The sequence below is a fragment of the Ursus americanus genome, chromosome 2 (assembly GCF_024610735.1).
Source record: "Ursus americanus isolate L20-20 chromosome 2, mUrsAme1.1.p, whole genome shotgun sequence".
Classification (NCBI taxonomy): Eukaryota; Metazoa; Chordata; class Mammalia; order Carnivora; family Ursidae; genus Ursus; species Ursus americanus.
In genome coordinates, this window is record NC_142128.1 from 79,483,281 (window position 1) to 79,501,493 (window position 18,213).

The 18,213-nt window shown below is 46.8% G+C and overlaps 1 protein-coding gene across 2 annotated transcripts in view; it reads right to left on the reverse strand.

The window, feature by feature from the left end:
- The window catches only part of PTPN14 (protein tyrosine phosphatase non-receptor type 14), a 173,863-nt gene that overhangs the window by 41,788 nt on the left and 113,862 nt on the right, over positions 1-18,213 (reverse strand). For both annotated transcript variants that reach the window (XM_045771992.2, XM_045771990.2), the window contains exons 4-8: positions 14,996-15,093; positions 12,052-12,119; positions 6,088-6,158; positions 5,155-5,242; positions 862-950 (exon numbers count right to left, since the gene is read on the reverse strand). In XM_045771992.2, the coding sequence (XP_045627948.1) occupies positions 862-950; positions 5,155-5,242; positions 6,088-6,158; positions 12,052-12,119; positions 14,996-15,093 (414 nt within the window). The remainder of the gene's footprint in view (positions 1-861; positions 951-5,154; positions 5,243-6,087; positions 6,159-12,051; positions 12,120-14,995; positions 15,094-18,213) is intronic.

Sequence of the window (18,213 nt, forward strand, 5' to 3'; positions counted from 1 at the left end):
CTTTGATTATCTGTACTAGGTGCACAGCTCTGCCTGTCAGATGCACACACAGGAAAGCTGTTCTAAGAAGAAACGGTCGACCGTACTGCCCTCGTAAATGAAAGTGAGCACTCAGTGTTTGAGATCCGTGACACCATGGTGACAACTACGGGCACCGGTGCCCGCACGCTCACTGACACGTAATGGAGGAGACACTTCGCCAAATCCCTGTAGTGGTTCTCCTATGTTCAATGGAGAAGAGGGTTTAAAATGCAAAATAATGCCCATCACCCAATTATCCCTCCCAATAAATAAATAAATACGCAAATAAATATGCAAAATAATAAAAAGTACCCAAGTCCTTTAATTCATAATTCATTGCTTCTCAAAACGTATTTTGACAAATATAAAATGTTATGTATTTAATATAAAAATTAGTCCACACTCTTCTAGCACATGTGGTTAGGCAGAGGGTGATGGAAAATGGGAAGAAACCAGTCCGGATATAATGATGGTCATGGAGAATATGGGGAAAGGTAAACAGCAGGACTGACTGGATAGTCAGCTTCCAAGCAGACTCAGAGTTTAGCACCACTCTTCTGGCTCAGCAGGGTTCCATAGCACCTTCCCTGGAGTCAAGCGGGAAGAAAGAGTTTCCCCCATCCCCCACCCCCCAAACAGGCCTCCAGGAAAAGTGAGATGCATTTCTCCAGTAACTGCTCAAATCTCACAGAGGGCTGATCTTATCTGAGTTGAGAAAAGCTCAACTCTGACCCACAGTCTGGCTCTTCACTCATTGGGATCACGGTCATCCTCAGTGGGCTTTTCCAGAGCCCCTCAAAGGGGAAAAAGGAAAAGGGAAAAAGAGAAAAATAAGACTACCTGTATATTACTGCTTGTCTTCCAATTCTGTTTCTCACGAAAATCCCCATAAAGAAAATGCCCAGATGGACACTGTTTCCATGATTGTCCTGCGTAAGATCAACAGAAGAGCGGTGTGACCACACAAATCACGAGGGGGCTGGCAGAGCCAAGCCCCCGGGCTGCGGCCCACCCAGGGGGGACGCCCCGTTTCCTGCAAACGGATGCATGAACCACAGCAGCGTCAGGGCAGCAAGTAACTCCGTCCTGAAGGAAGCCACCCCGCTGCACACTCCCGTGGACTATATACACACATATATATTTTTTGTTTTATCTCAATTTGTCACAACACATTTCCCATTCAAGACAGTTTTAAAATTTTCTGATTTGTTGGCAGTTACGATTTTCTCTTTCATGAACATCTGTATCTTTTCACTTTGGCTTTTTTTTTTTTTTTAAGATTTTATTTATTTATTTGACAGAGATAGAGACAGCCAGCGAGAGAGGGAACACAAGCAGGGGGAGTGGGAGAGGAAGAAGCAGGCTCATAGTGGAGGAGCCTGATGTGGGGCTCGATCCCATAACGCCGGGATCACGCCCTGAGCTGAAGGCAGACGCTTAACCGCTGTGCCACCCAGGCGCCCCTGGCTTTTTTAAATCAAAATCGTACACGTCCACAGTTGGATTATGTATGCTGCCGTATACGTGTGGCCGTACGTGTCTGCAGTTTGCAGGACTGAGTATATCCTTTGGTGCCTGTTTAAAAGAGGCCAACAGCAGACCTGGCCCCACCATTTCCTCTCCCCAGAGGCACTGACTGCCACTACCTAATGCCCTGGTGAGTGTCTATGTGCACCCACTGGGCTTGGTCTTTTGATTTACAACCTCATGGTCCTCAGTCCTGGGATCCTTTCTCAAATTTCCTCTGTTCACTTCTTCTGGAACTCCCACTATTCAGATGTTGGACATCCTGGGCTGGCCTTCTAATTTTAGCTCCCACCTCCCACATTCCATAACTTCGTGTTTTATATTGTAACCTATTATCTTTTCCATTTCTGATATCATGTTTTTAATTTCTGAAAGGCTTTTTTTTTCTGAATGTTCTTTTTTTTTTTTTTTAAGATTTTATTTATTTATTTGACAGAGAGCGAGCGAGAGAACACAAGCAGGGGGAGCAGCAGGGAGAGGGAGAAGCAGGCTCCCCACTGAGCAGGGAGCCCCACACGGGGCTGGATCCCAGGACCCCGGGATCATGACCTGAGCCGAAGGCATACGCTTAACCGACTGAGCCACCCAGGTGCCCCTGAATGTTCCTTTTTAAACGCAATCTATTCCCTTACAGAGGTGATATATTTTTATCTTATCTTGGAGACTCGAGGACGAGGACGGTATTTCAGGCAGGGCACTCTTCACCCTGCAGCGTCTCTGCATCTTCCAAGCTGCTTCGCTCCCTTTGCATTGGCCTCCATCAGTTGTGGGAGGGCAGCCTACAGGGTGATGCGTGGCCATCTATTCGCGTTCCACACTGGGATGCTAAGCACTGGCTGGGAGCTTCAGGAGCTCAGAAGGGGCATGAGGACGGCAGAGCCGTGGGGCAGTCTGCTGGTCCACAGGCTGAGGTAGACCAGATGACTCATCTTCAGTCTGGTCTCCTGGTCCAGTCAGGTGCTCCCAACCTCCTGCCTGGGAGAGCATAAGCTATTGCCAGTGTTCCTGAGAGCAGAGCGGGGACAAGGCTCACCATCCAGAGAGCACACTGTCACTCGGCCCCCTGCCTTTACTGGGGACATCCTCTCTGTGGAGTGAGCAGAGGGCCAATGCACAACAGGGCACAAGATGGAAAAGAAGGATCTCTATATTCCTTAAAACACTTGGTCCTATGCAAGACACAAAGACAACTGCCCCTTTTCAGGGACCTCTTCTCAACCCACCCACCAAAGCATATGTTGGAACAGGGCTCTGCAGACAGGGACAGAGGGGGCCAGACCACTGCTGGAGGCAAAGCAGAGAGAGGGTCAGGAGAGAAGAAGTGGGAAGGAAAAAAGTGCCTTGGGAGTTATGAGGTAAATCATACAGTAGAAAAATATATGTGGGGAAAGAAGCCAGGTGAAGTGGAGATGGGAAGGGGAAAGAAAATTCTGTGGAAATCCTTCCCAGGCACTTTGCCATTAGATGGATGGGTGCAGCAGTCCGCTGGTGATAGGGCCACAGAAGGAGCAGTTCCCCAGGGCAAAAACACAGGAGGGAAGGCCGGGCACTGCATCCGTCAGAACTTAAAGGCTCAGAGTCCAACGCAGCTAAGGATCGAGGCTCCAGACACCAGCAGCCTCTCTGTGTCCATGAGCTCGGACAACACAGAGACTGAGATGGCGGCCCTCCTGTGTGTGTGGAGGGGGAGGGGCAGGCCGTCAGGGAGTGGACTGGTCCTCCTCCCACCTTGAAAAATTCTGAAGAACCCGTTCATGGAAAAGCCCACACTACGTGGAAATGTTCTTTCCTACAACATATCCACAACAAGCTTGTTTAATTTACTTGGTCATGAGGGACCCGTACTAACCCAAAGGGACTCCATCACTCCTCAGTCTGCCCCGAACCCTCTCCTGTCTGCGTTAGCACTGATCTCAGAGCTGACCACAGCACCTGGTACTGCTGCCCCTCCCATCTGGTACTGGGTCCTGGTACTGGTACTGCTGCCCCTCCCATCATCCTCGGGTCTCTGGGAATCACGTGGTCTGGAGGTGGTCACCTGAGTCATGAACAGATACGTGGGCAAAGAGGACGCCCAGCTAAGTCACACTCCCTGGCACTGAGTCAGCAGTGTCTGTCCGCCCACTCAGACCAAGGTACAGTATCCCCCTTGTGCTCTTCCCACTAAAGAACATACCAGAAAGCGCATCAGAAACAAGCACAGTGGATTTCAACACTATTTCCACTGCCCCGATTTCCCACAGCCCAGAACTCCTAAAAACAGCACAAGTAAATGAGCACAACAACTAACCCCCCAACTTCCTGGGACGGAGAAGTGGGTTTTCTGGAAGTGAAGAAAAGTTTACCCTGATTTTTCAATGACTCAAAATATCTTGACTATATATGGGCTGCTGAAATGTAAGTGGGATGCAGATGGCTTCATAAGGCATTATTGCAAGGAAAATGGATTACAACCCTACGAAGGGCGGCCATTAGAGAAGGAAAAGAAAATTAAACAAATCTAAAAAAGAGCCATTTAGCCCTTTCCGCAAGCTGCGGCCACCCTGCCCGTTCTACTCAATGCACATGGGCAGTTCTCATCAAGGCAAATTGCAAACGTGCAGCAGAGGGGGAACAGAACACTTCTAAAACAGCCAGCGGATGCACTTCAGAGCGAAATGTTTGTGTGAAAATTGCACCATCTCCCAAATTGCTCAAATGTGCCAGTTGCTTTAGGTTTCTGATAAAACTCCGTCTTTTGTAAAGTTGGTCAGTAGAGAGAAGAAAATGAGTTTGGATTATGAGCTCAGCTCTATAAATGACCATGCACCATGACCCCCCCCCCCCAACCACATCCATTTCAGGAGGTGCACTGGTTACAAAAGATGTGCTGTGCTGTAACAGTTTCTAGGCACAGTTTCCAGAAAACTCTGAAGGGGCTGGAAACCCACCACGCAGGCTCTGTGGAGCTCAAGAAATAAAGTGTGATTGCATACAGGAAATGTTCTGCTCTGCCTCACAAGCAATTATTCCCATATCAGCTCAAAGGAGAGAAGAGAGAGTAGCAGGTAAAACCACCGGTCAGGGTCTTTATGTTACGGCACACGTGACATGAGCTGCTTGTGCTGTTGCAAAACTGCCGGGGACTGGATGCCTTCACGTGCTAGACGGGCTGGTGCGGGGGACTCACTCAGATGGTTGTCTTATCAACAAGATATTCTGCCCAAGACCACGGAAAATTTCAAAATCTCTTAGTTAAGATAAAGTGTTTGTGGGACGCCTGGATGGCTCAGTTGTTTAAGTCTTTGCCTTCAGCTCAGGTCATGATCCCAGGGTCCTCAGATCAGAGTCTCGCATCGGGCTCCTTGCTCAGCAGGGAGTCTGCTTCTCCCTCTGCCTGCCACTCCCCCTGCTTGTGCTCTCTCCCTCTCCTCTTTCTCTCTGACAAATAAATAAATAAATAAAATCTTTAAAAAAAAAAAAGAAAAATTGTTTGCTTCCTAAAGTAAACTGGACTTGCCAACTAATGCCACGTAGCGATAAGGCCTGCTGCCTATCATCGCTGGCATCCCCACTGCCTGAGCCATTCTGAGAAAGGTGAACAAAGAACGGGCCGGGGTCTGCTACCTTCACAGAGAAGATCTCCTGTCCGAATCCATCCAAACGTTCCACTTCGTTGATGTACATGAGTTCGGCTTCTGCTGGCAGGATTCCACTAAAATCACAACAGCATTGAAGAAGGAAATGGTTAAGGGCAACAAAGGCAGTGGAAGGTCCTACCCTCCTGACGGCAAATTCCAGAGCTGTGGTTTCGCTCTAGTTCTGGGAAAAGCAATCATCACCCAACTGTGAGGACCTGGTTCATTACTAAGTAATTCATTAACATATTCCCCACCGGCCTTGACTCAAGGGGGAATAATCAGAGGAAGGTAAAGTGTTTAATTAAGAACTGCGGCCCTATAAACACTAATTATTCCAGACATCCCTATGAATAATGCTGCCTGCTTTAAAAAAAAAAAAAGGTTATTTTTTTCCCACCTGGGAAAAAAATCTCCACTGTTGGGGAAAAAAAGGAAAAAGTTTATGAGGACGCTATTTTGGGAGCTAAGTGGCCAAGAGGGGAGAGCCTGCGACCACCGCAGAGGTCCTCAAGAGCTGAAGGAAGGCTGTTTGTTTTCCATTGGTCCCAGAACTGCACGTAGCCCTGCTAGCAAGCTCTCAGTGCCTCCTTGAGTCTTGATCCCCTCTCTTGACCTTGACTTTCCCACCGAAAGCCCCTCCTCAGGTCTTCCTGCTCAGCTCAAGTGGTCCCAGGCTCCCCCGCTCTGGCAACAGAGCTTTAGGAAGGTCAGAGAGACGAATTCTCCACGTCTGCATGGGCTTGCTGGTGGTAAAGCAGAAAAGGAAAAAAGGAAGGGAGAGGAAGAAAGAAGGAAACAGGAGGAAGGGGTGGGAGGGCAAGCAGCAGTTTTCAGATCTACCCGCATGCTGGAAGACACACGCAGGGGGTTGACTGAGCCAGGGGCTGGGGCTGGGAGCCGGCGCCTCAGCCAGCCTTACCTGTGGGCTTTGTGTTCCTGGGCTACCTTCTGGGTCAGCTCCTCCAAAACAGTTTCTTCCAGGGCCAAATCCTAGCAACACAGAAGCAGTTAGGGCCATTTGCTGTTTTGCTTGTAAACCTTCAGAGCTCTCTTCTCCAGGGGACGTGCCCGAGTAGTCTCCCTTCATCGATCTCCCCCGGACTCCTTCAAGTCAAAGGCTGTCCACTGTAGGACTGAGGGTCCACGGTTACTTCCATAACAAGGCTCTCCACGATAACCTGGGCTCTCGGCTACTTCAAGGCATAGTCTGGGTCGCTGCCTACATTCTGCAGGGTCTGGGGATAGCACTTTTTTCATTTACCGTTTTCCCCATCTGCCCCTCAGACTCACTTCTACTGAAATTGCTTTGTCGGTACTTACGTGGTTTTTCAAAGATTTATTTTATTTGAAAGAGAGAGAGAGAGAGAGAGAGAGCATAAGCAGGGGGAGGGGCAGAGGGAGAGAGAGCCTCTCAAGCAGACTCCCCACTAAGCGTGGAGCCCAACACGAGGCTCAATCCCAGGACCCCGAGATCATGACCTGAACTGAAATCAAGAGTCGGACGCTCAACCAACTAAGCCACCCAGGCACCCCAGGACCTCTGTGTTTTTAACGATCAGGGTACAGGCAAATGAATTTCCAGCCCATTATCCTTTCAAAAGCTGAGCCTAGAAGGGGCAGTGCCCGGCCTTTTTTGTCTACCACTAAAATATCAGTGAACTAATTCAGAGCTAGCTACCTGGAGGCAGAGAAGGCTCATTCAGATGTTACTCGACAGGCCCTCGGGAGCAGACGAGGCCATGCTGGCTAAAACCAGGGAGTTCTATAAGGTCACAGTGTGTAGCTGACCAGCTGGTGTCTCAACCACCTGACTCCCGGGCCCCTGGGACCACTGGTGTGCTGGCTCCCAAGGGGTGAGAGCCAACTGCATACACCACTGCCCAACATCCCTTCAATGACAGCGGAAGTTCATCAGGGACTGTGAAACATTTACTAGCACTGTCTGTGATGGAGAGATGATCTGAAGGAATAAATCCAAGATCGAGAGACCAGGGCAACCAGTTCCTGAGACCTGACAGACGTGATTCCAGAGCTCCTCGCATCCCTGGTGGTGGGAGCCTCAAGCCCAGGGCCAGCTGCCTCGGACCCTGCCAGGCAGCAGCTTTCACACCCCTGCCCCAGGCTGATAAGCACTGAGGTGGACACAGATGCGCACCATTTCCCTCTGAGCTCCGGAGCGGGTGTCAGAAGGGGCTCTGAGCTATGTGTCCCAGTGAAGCCCTCTGAGGCTCATCGTAGACTTTGGGGGCGAGGGGCTGGGGGCTGAAGTTTGGCAGAAAACATCCCACGCGCTGCATTGCCTTGATTCTCAAATACCAATTATATAGAGGATGACCTCCAATCTAACAATTTTCCATGGATGAAACACTACCTCCAAAAAGGTACACCTCAAAAACCCTGCAAGAAACATCCCATCTCAAAATCATGAAAACATGAAAAATCGGTTATCTTTTAAAGCTGGAAAATGAGGGTGTAACTGTACACTGGAAATGCTATAGCCCTGCACGTGGTCATGAGAAACCTCAGAGAAGGTGGAGGGAATTCCTGGCAGCTCTCATTTTTCATGCATTAACTGATTAATTTGCGGCTTCCTGTGTAGCCACCCACTAACTGACTCAAGTCCACGGTAGGAAAGAAGCGCAGTTCTACGTCGTGGAACAACAAAGACACCGCGTGGCTTAGAGATGGAGGTCCGTGCGTGCATCTAGCTACGGAGTGGAGATAATAACCCGCCACAGAATAAAATAAAGACAGGTACGTGAAGATCGAAGAGTGCTCCATTAAACCTCAGCTTCCTACTTGTAAAGAAGAAAAAGTCCAAAGGTGCCCCTCCGCTACTGTCCTCCATTCAAGAGCACCTCATCTGCGTCTGGGGCCTCCCTGAGGTATGTGCCCCTGCCGCCGAGAACGCTCGAGCGGCCCAGCGTGAATGAAAAATGGCAGAGTGCGTGCCTGTACACAGCCACACACCTGTGGAGTGCCCTGTGTACTTAACTTTGTTCTTTTCTCTGCTGCAAAAATGCCATTTGACAAATTCGGTTGCTTTAGAAGATCAAACGAGGTCATTCATCCCATCTTCCCTCCCCCACCAAAGGAATGCATTCTTCTCTTTGAAAGCTCTAGTGGAACCAAGCAGAAAGTTTACAACCTTCCATGGCTCCCCACTGCCTGCTCGATTAGGTCAACACCTAGGCCTGGCTTTCAGACCATTCTTCAGGGTGACCCGGGCTTCCCTTCCAGACCTCCTCTCTCAAGGGTGTTAAGGCTTCGGGCAAACACCTCTGCTGAACAGAATGCTTGGACATCTCCCGACACACTCATGCCGACCCTTCCTGGAAGAACCCCCCAGGGCCCATCACATGGAATGAAACGTCACTCCATCCTTCAGGTCCCATCCCAGCTCCCGTTCCCTCGATAGGGTTTCCCTAGTCGCCCAAGCTGGACGGAAGCCTGTGCTCTTTCGCTCTGACGATGGCTCCTACAGCCCTCACCACAGTCTGCCTATGGTCTCTCTTACAGAATTATCTGGATGCTCATCCCACCCTGTATCCTCGTCACCCTCCCTCTACTACACTATAGGCACCTAAGGGCAGCAGCCCTTCTCCACATCACTGCCGGACCCATCCCAGGTCTCTTACACAATGTCAGCTTATACACAGGAAGTGATCCAGAAATGCTCACTGAACTGAGCTCCATAAGCAATGTGTAAGTTTCACATGATCAAACTGGAGTTTCCAATTATGCAGAGCTGGTTAATGATCGTTTGTACCTTCTGCCTGTCCTCTGCTTACACTTCAAAATGCACGCAGTACTGTTGCCTGAAAAGCACAGTCTTGGGCATCCTTGTGCTTGCATATCAGAGCTGGGACAGTCATGCTAATAAGAAGATGATGATGGTGGCAAGGACCAGGACAACTAACTAATAAACACTTACTGAGTGTATGCCATGGGCCCAGTTACGTCATATGCACCCTCTTCTTTTGCCCTCACAATTGGAGTAGGCTTGCTATCCCCATTTTTAGATGAAAAAATGGACACTATGGTTAAATAATTAAGTTTTAAAATAAATGGAATTAAATAATGGCCCGAGGTCGCACAGCTGTTAGGTGGCACCGCCAGGACATGGGCACAGAATGCTTGGCTCCTGGAGCCTGAACCACCTGACCACAGGCCCCAGTGTATCCAGGTTACAACATGGGGCGGAATGACACGGCAGAAGCCTAGGAACATTCACGACGCAGATACACATGCTGACATCAGCGCTGTCCAGCAGGACTTTCTGCAATGAAGGAAATGTTCTGTGTCCGAGCTTTCCAGTACAGTAGCCACTAGCCACACGTGGCTACTGAGAGTTTTTTCCATGTAGCTAATGCAACGGAGGAACTGAATTTTTTAACTTTAATTAACTTAAATTTAAATGTAAATAGCCACCTGTCAGTGTAAGAAGCTGCTGTCCTGAAGAGGGAAGTTCTATTTTTATTTTTTAAAGACTTATTTGAGAGAGAGACAGAGAGCAGTGCAAACATGTGGGGAGAGGGCAGAGGGGGAGGAAGAGAATCCTCAAGCAGACTCCCCACTGAGCGGGGCTCGATCCCAAGACCCCAAGATCATGACCTGAGCCGAAATCAAGAGTCGGCCACCCAACCGACTGAGCCATCCAGGCGCCCCCCCCGAAGAGGGAAGTTTTAGATCCAAGAATAACACATCCATATTTGTCCATAGTGAGATTTAACAAGGTCTATGCCATTCAAGTATCTGATTTGCTCAGAGCCCAGTGGGGACAACGGTCTTATTCTGAAAAAGCTATGACATACAAAATAACTCCTTCTAGCCTTCACAGATAGCACTTGGACCTGTGAAAGCACTGCAACATCTATAAACTCATAAAAGTTGTAAATGGCACCCAAGCCTGGACTCTGCCTAAAGGCTATGTGAATAAGACTTTTAAGGAGGGAAAGGGGGAAAAATGTGGAAAATCACCAACCCAATTCATTGTCTCCATTGACATAAAAATGCACGCTCTCTAAACTTCTGAGGTATGAGCTTCATTTTCCTCCCACCGAGCACACTGAGAAACCTCCAATGCTTGAGGTGAGCCTCTGAGACCCTCTGATCCAAGCCTGTTGACACCAAACCCTTAGCAGAACTTTTCTGCTAAGTAATATGCTGATCTCTCTGAGCGCAGGTTCATTTGCTGGGTAGAATTAACAGGCATGAAAAACAACAGACCAATCAGGTAATACTGCTGTTTTCTTGGAGGGAAGAAGAAGAAGGATAGAGTTATTATGAAAAGCAGAGATCTTACAGTATTTCCCAACCAATAAGAAGGAGGTAAGTCTGCAGCACTGAAGTTCATCGCACACCCTGATAGGGAATGATAACCGCAGCCTCACTTCTCCTAGGCTTTCAAAACGTGAACCTGTCACCAGACACTCTACTTGCTCGTGCATGCCACAGCCCACCAGATGCCAAGTTCTGTCCATTTTATTTCCAAAATATCTCTTGCACTGCTGTCTTGTTTTTACTGTCACTCGTAACACCTATATTATCGCTTTGCCAAGAGCACCACGCAGATTCTCATCTGACCTGCTTTCCCAAATGATCTTACTGCTCTGATCCAGCAGTTCTCCAAGTGTGGGGTCTGCAAATCCACCCACAGAGCCCAGGTGTTCTCTGTCCTGAGAGGTCTCATCTCGTCTGCTGCCACTCCCGCTCAACAGTCAGACTCACCACTGACTCTCTGGCAATCGCTCATGCCACCCTGCCCCTGCTCTTTCCCTCTCCATCTAGATCATTCCTTGCTCCCTACCTGTCTGCCTGCTGCAATCCTGCCCATCCTTTGGGCTGCAACTCACACACCATCAGTCTTTAAACCTTCCCAAACCCCCAAGCAGATGTAACCTCTCCCCACATAAAATCCTGACTGCACTTCATTACATTTGGCTTTGCATTCTGATTTTGCAAACTTCCTATTTACTCAACTACTCTGTGGCTTCCCTGAGAACAGGCACTGTTTCTTATATAACTTTATCCCCTGAGAGTTAGTTACCCAGGTTCGTGCTTTGGGCAAAACAGTCGGTTAAAAAAAAAAAAAAAAAAAGAGTGGTGAATGATCAGGATTTCTAAAATCAGAGCCAGGATGTTGAAGCAGGTATAGCTTTTCAAACATTTTAATCCCTCCTCGTAACTCTTCTCATTTACCCCAAAGCTACCACACACACACACACACACACACACACACACACACCAGGGATAAAAACCTAGCCTCATTCCTAATTTAACCCAAGATTAGACATCTGACTTCATGGACTCATTCAGTGAATTTTTATGCGGACAGACTACATGCCAGACAACAGGGACAAGACAGAGAGGGTCCCTGCTTAAGGACCCTAGAGCTTACATTCTAGCTGACAGTCAATCCGTACTGAACATGTTTAGTGGTTGATGGCTAGAGTCCACCTTGGAGGTGGTTAAAGAAAAGGAAGGCCTCTTGGAGATGATATCTGAATCAAGATCTCAACGTCAAGTCATAGAAAGATCTGGGGCAGAGCGTTGAAGGTAGAGGAAAGCCAAGACGAAGGCCCTGGGATAGGAGCAAGCCTGATGTGCTCAGAAAGGAAGAGCACCACGGCCCTGGAGAGTAGTGGAACTGACGACTGGGGGGGGGGGGGGTGTCAGGGGAGAGGGAAGCATCTTGAGGAGGTGGGAAGAGGCACGTTAACTTTTCCAGTGTTTTTATAAAATGTGTTCCTACTTTATAAATGCATGGACGTGCCTCCCCAGGGAATACGTGTGTGGAAAATCCTCTGAGATTTTCAAAGGGAAGAATTAAACACCCAAAGAAGGTAGAAAATTAATTAGGAAAAAAGGAACTTACACTTACCATAGGAAATAGCACATATTCTCTGAGGAAATCTTGAGAATCAAACCGACTGTAGTCTCCAAAATCAGCTGACAAGGAAAAGGGGGGGTAGTATTTATTATGTGAAATTAAAGATGGAATAAAATGAGAGTAAAATTACCGCCACATTTATTTTTCCCACTTCATCCTATTTCTGCGCTAGTAAATGAAAACAGTGCCACGATGCGTTTGATAGCGTTACCACTTTTACTTAGCAATGCTGTAAATATCAGCACGGACGCGCTGTTACACAATTTTCTGGGGGGGGGGGAATGTGAAAGCGATCCCTAAGCTATTTTAAAAATCTAAAACAAACCTAAACTTAAGTTTTTGTTAAATGTGCACCAACACATATCTTAAGAATATCTGCCAAGGGGACTTTTTAACTCAAGGTTAATTAAGAGAACCGAAGAGCCAAACCCATCTGTATCTTTTCATATATTTGCAGCTGGAAATTCCCACTGTAAATCACACTTGGCAAGCAACCTTGCAAATTTTTACACCTCCCAAACAAGTTCGCATATTGCAAGATGCCAGAAATTCTGTTTTGTCCTGTTTTCATCTCACGACGGTATGTCTGAGCACAGGCAAAAAACACAGCGAGTCCGTATCGTCAATCTATAAATGTCTTGCTTCTCATCCCATGTGCTCTCAAGAAGAAAAAAATCAAAACAGCATACAAATTTAATTTCATGTAAAAAATCTGGCATCTAACAGGAGATACGGAACGCAGGAGTCCACAGAGACGGCTCGCGAACAGACGTTGCTGAGGAGACAAGGACGTACCTACTGCCTCATGGAGTGAGGAATGATCAATTACAGGAGGCATTCGAGACAGCGGAGATCACGTGCTCAGCCTAATTTCAGGTTTACTCATCACTTATCATATTTTATCATAACTTACAACTCTGTTGCTGGGTCTTTCTAACTGCCCAATAAGGGTTCTTGGGAAATTTATTTTACAAATACTATAGCTGGGGGAGTTTCCCTCAAACTGAACAGCTAGCTTCAAGGACCCGGTGTAAAGGGAAGCCAGGCTGAGCTCACCAACTTCCTTCAGCCTGAAAGCTATGGCCAGGGTCTTCCAATATCCAGGATTTCTGTAATAAACCCCATGACTGAAGAGTGACAGGGGTAAAGAGAGTAATAAAGTGAACAGAAGAGAAAGCTGTTTGAAAAGAGAAAGATCCAATTTGCAGATGAGGGACATAGATCTTCTCTCTCTTCTTCCTATTAAAGGTGTCTTTGTTATTTTGATGATTTTTCTGTTCTATTAATCATTCTGGGCACTGTTCCTTCCCCTTCCAGTCTTTAAGTGGACAGACGGGATCCAACATATTTTGCGTATTTTCATCCACAAGGTAACAAAAGCAGCTAACTACTAGGAATCATACGTCCAACAAAAATTGCTAAACTGCTAATACCCTGGGATGAAAGAGGTCAAGGGAAGGCTGCCTCTTCAGACATTCCAGAACCCAAATGGTTCAACCTCGATTCAGAGTTTGGGATGGAAGGTTCAGATCACAGCTTCTGCAACAACAGTCCACACAGCAAGGACTTGGCAGCTGGCATTCCATTTGGATGGGAACTGATTTTAAGGAAAAGAATGACTGAAAGAGACACATTTCTTTTAAAAAATTACATTTTGATCTTCTTTTCAATACTGACGAAAAGCAACTAAGCCACCACTCAATAAAGAGTAATGTATAAATCTATGTAAAAATCATGTAATGTATGTTACGTAAAAATATGCAAAAATATATATAACAAGTGAGAAAGATTAAAAAAATAGCTGTCTGATAAATCTAAATAGAACAGACTGCAAGGTAAATGTACTCCACTATGGGTTTGTTGCTTCATATTACAATCGTGCATTTTATTTTATTTTTTAAAGTGGGCTCCATGCCCAGCGTGGAGCCCAACACGGGGCTTGAACTCATGACCCTGAGATCAAGATCTGAGCTCAGATCAAGAGTCAGACGCTTAACCGACTGAGCCACCTCAATGCCCCTACAATTGTGCATTTTAAATTTCTCTCTTTGTGAGAATAGGGGTGCCTGGGTGGCTCAGTCGGTTAAGCGTCTGCCTTTGGCTCAGGTCATGATCCCAGGGTCCTGGGATGGAGCCCCGAATTGGGTTCCCTGCTCAGCGGGGAGCCTGCTTCTCCCTTTCCCTCTGGCCCTCCCCTCCACTTGTTCTCTCTCCCTCTCTCTCTCAAGTAAATAAATAAAAATCTTAAAAAATAATGCAATAACTGTGTGAGAATAAATTATATGGCAATGTTTAAAGCTACCACACTCAAAACTGATGGGAAAGTCAAAGAGTCATAACACGAAGCCACAAAGTATGACCACGTTGGGCAGTGGAATAGTTTTGAGAAAATGTTCCACAAACCCTGAACGTAGCTTTAATTAAAGGCAGGATGAAAGCTGCTGTTTCTTCAAATAAAACTAAAATTATACAAGCATGAACAATTTGCAAACAGCTTTGAGAAAGCCACCAGCCTGCCACCAAAAAAAAAAAAAAAATCACTATTTCTGCTTTTTTTTTTTTTTTCCATTTCTGCATTTTTCAAGTATCTTGGAATGAAAAGTGAGAGTTACTAAGGGATCATTTAAGCAAATTCTGTTTTTTCCCTCTGAGAGGCCAGCAGCACCATAGTCGAAGAGAAAATGGGATTTCAGGGGCACCTGGGTGGCACAGCGGTTAAGCGTCTGCCTTCGGTTCAGGGCGTGATCCCGGCGTGATGGGATTGAGCCCCACATCAGGCTCTTCCGCTATGAGCCTGCTTCTTCCTCTCCCACTCCCCCTGCTTGTGTTCCCTCTCTCGCTGGCTGTCTCTATCTCTGTCAAATAAATAAATAAAATCTTAAAAAAAAAAAAAAAAGAAAATGGGATTTCACAGGGCGCCCAGCGCACTCCTTACCTTGCACAGCCAAGCCGGCCAGCCGGATCACCTGTTCCAACGGACACCGCAACCGCCCTTCAAGCACGTCCTTTTTGACTTGCAGGTAATACTGGTATCTGTTCATGGGAACAGAGGAACAAATAAGCTTAAAAACACATACCTGGAATATGTTCTCACAAGACCAACGTCTCGAGATGTAAAAGTCTGTACACGGCAGGACACACAGGTGATGCCCAGAAAGATCAGCTCCATCCAAGATGGAACGTGCCCTCTGCCTGTGTTTATCTTCGTGCATTCTCAGTGTGAGAGCATTCGCATCAAATCATCCCAGTGTAGGTCAGCAGGATGAAATACTTGATAAGGACCCGTTCTTCATAACAGAGACCAGGAAGGAAAATGCCAGAACACTGACGGCAACACAGCTGCCGAACCATCCAACAGTGGTGCGTCCTTAGAACAACTCTGGAAACGGCGCCATTTTTTAAACTCAACAGGTTGGTGGGGTGAATCACCAACAGGCCAACAAATCTGGCATTCTGCTAGAATAGGACATTCTGCTAGGATAGGACAAAGCTTTTCAGAGCGAGGCTCACCACCCTACAGGTCTGTGACTCGCAAAAATCCAACCCATGTGCCCATGGGTAACATCCAGCCTCGTGGTGGACCCCTGTCCTCAGAAGCCAGCGCAGTGCATCGTCTCCTTGCCAATAAAGCTGGATTCTTAGAATTACCGGAACATTTAGAAATCTCCTCACCCCAAACCTTTCTTCTTAGGACTCTCCTTCCCTTGACCAGACTCTTAAAACACAGTCCCCTCTAGAACAGACTTTTCCTGGCATTAATTCTCGGCAAATGCTAACAACCTTTCTGTTCTTGGTAACCGTAACTCTCTACGTTTTCTAAAGTGGGACACGGCAATCCAGGGAGCTCAAGAGTGATCCGAAGCTCAACTCTAAATTTTAGAGAGGGGCAATCAGCGCTGAGAGCTCATTACTGTCATATCCACCTTGATACCACGGATAGCACTACACAGCAAGCCGATGCCTATTGACTCAGGCCCTCTGTCCCCTCCAGAGTCTCTGCTTCCTTTCTCCTCTTGGGTCTACTGGACGGAGGGACAGACAACCATGTCAGTCCCTGGTGGGAAAAACCTATACTCCAATCAGAAGGACCAACGTTGAGTTATCTAAAAATCCGTTTTAGTAAAACTTAGTATGTAACAGAAAAACAACATGTTCTTCCTATTCGTACCCTACCTTTCACCTAAAATTATCCATAATCATTTTATAGGCTCCACTACTGAAGCAGTAACCGTATTTCCTGTCCGTATCATTTGATGAAATCAAATAATGTATACAATAAGTATCTGTGCTGATTTTCAGAGACAAGTCCCTGGTATGTGTAGAAAAGGTGTGTGCCCACTCCGTGCTCTGAGATCAGCAGACATGGCTCCATTTCACCTAGTTATTCTATCCTTAGCTGGTTAGGGGCATCATGGATTCTAAATCCTTATATACAAGAACACGTGGTTAAAAGTCTTTTGCTGGTAATGAAGGAGCAGTGCTGCTGTTTCTGAAAGTGCACAGACAACAGGGAGGAAATTCTAGGCAGGGTACTTTTAAAAACCCTGTGAAATTGAAGGCGCTGCTGGTGGGGGCGGGGACTGTTGGGTGATCATCTGCCACGGAAGGAAAATTAGAATCATAACCTGTCTCTTCATTAGTCACAGCAGAGAATCAGAGTAAATGAAAACATTTTGAAGTAATAATTGTGTATGAATTTAAAGAAACACCAAGAGTAGATCAGAATAGCAAAAATTCAAGAAATCTGGTTTGCTAGAGTTAAAATATGCCTCATGCTATCTTCTGGTTCCCTTTTACCACCTGTTCACTAAAGTTAAGTCCCCAGGCTCAGGTGTATTCAAGCTCAACGTTTTCAAACGTTTCGCCCAAGGTGCATTAACACTACGGAAGTGTAGCCCCATGCACTCCCATTATACAGCTGCCTGCTGTTGGCCTGCTTTTCTCCCATTCCAAGGGGGGAAAGAGAGCAAGCTGGGCACATGGTAAGTGTTAAGGCTCTCAGGTTCCATCGTTTTATTTGGAGCTCCAAGAGCTCCAGCAGAAATGGCTTACGTTTGCGCCTTTGCTTCAAGGACTGTGTGCCCCATCAATCAGGAGCAAAGCTCAGCTTTGACAGCCTTCCTTAAGTAACAGATTTGTCTAAAAGTATAATCTGATGCACACTACTGGTTTACCCCCTGGGAGAAAACTCAGTTAAACCTGAAGTACGAGGGGAAACGTGGGCTTCGGAAGCTTACTTCCCTTTCCATGTAGCACAGCACGCTTCCTGTTTGTGTTCCCTTCCCTCAAGGTTCTTCTTCAGCACCGTCTGCCATGTTCTTTCCTTGTTGCCCAGCCTGGTTCTTGGTTTTCCCCTGGCACCTGTCTTGTGCCTCTGGGCCAGTTTTCAAGGAAACGGTAAAAGCTCCACTCATGCGGGTAAGGTTGGTCACTTTCCCTTCAAGAGACTGGGAACTGCCCGTGAGATTTTTATGGAAGGTATTTTATGCCTCTAACCTAGCGGGTTCTTAGAGAGAACACCTCCTTCTGGAAACTGAGGCAAGGAAGGGGGTCCTAAGTCAGCCAAAGATCTTTTAAATGTCAAGAGTTCACTGTGAAAGCAGAAAGATCGTTGAAGAGGAGCCACTTAGAGTCTCAAGACCATACTTCTGAAAGTGGGAGAAGAAGAAGAAAAGGATGATGAGGAAGTGTTACTTCATCTTATTGCTAGAGGATCCTGCTGTGATTTTCTTCAGAAAAGTTACATGATATCAAAACCAAATAAACAAAACCAAAGAACAATGACAACAACAAAACCCCAGAATTTCAGGATAGGAAGGAACCTTAAGTTTACTGAAGAAAGGTGCAAATGGGAGTCTCGAAAAAGAAAAACAAACCAACCAGAACACCAAATTTCAAGGTAGGAAAAAGTGGTAAAGTTCACCTACTCCTCTTAATCCTACACAGTCAAATCTCTTCTATATGCCATCCACTCCTTGCCATCTTGAGTGGTTTTTTTAAAGATTTATTTATTTAATTTAGAGAAAGGGGGAGGGGCAGAGGGAGAGAGAGAGAATCCACATGCAGACTCCCCACTGAGGGGGGAGCCAGGTGATCCCACCACCCTGAGATTGTCACCTGAGCCAAAATCAAGAGCTGGCTGCGTAACCAACT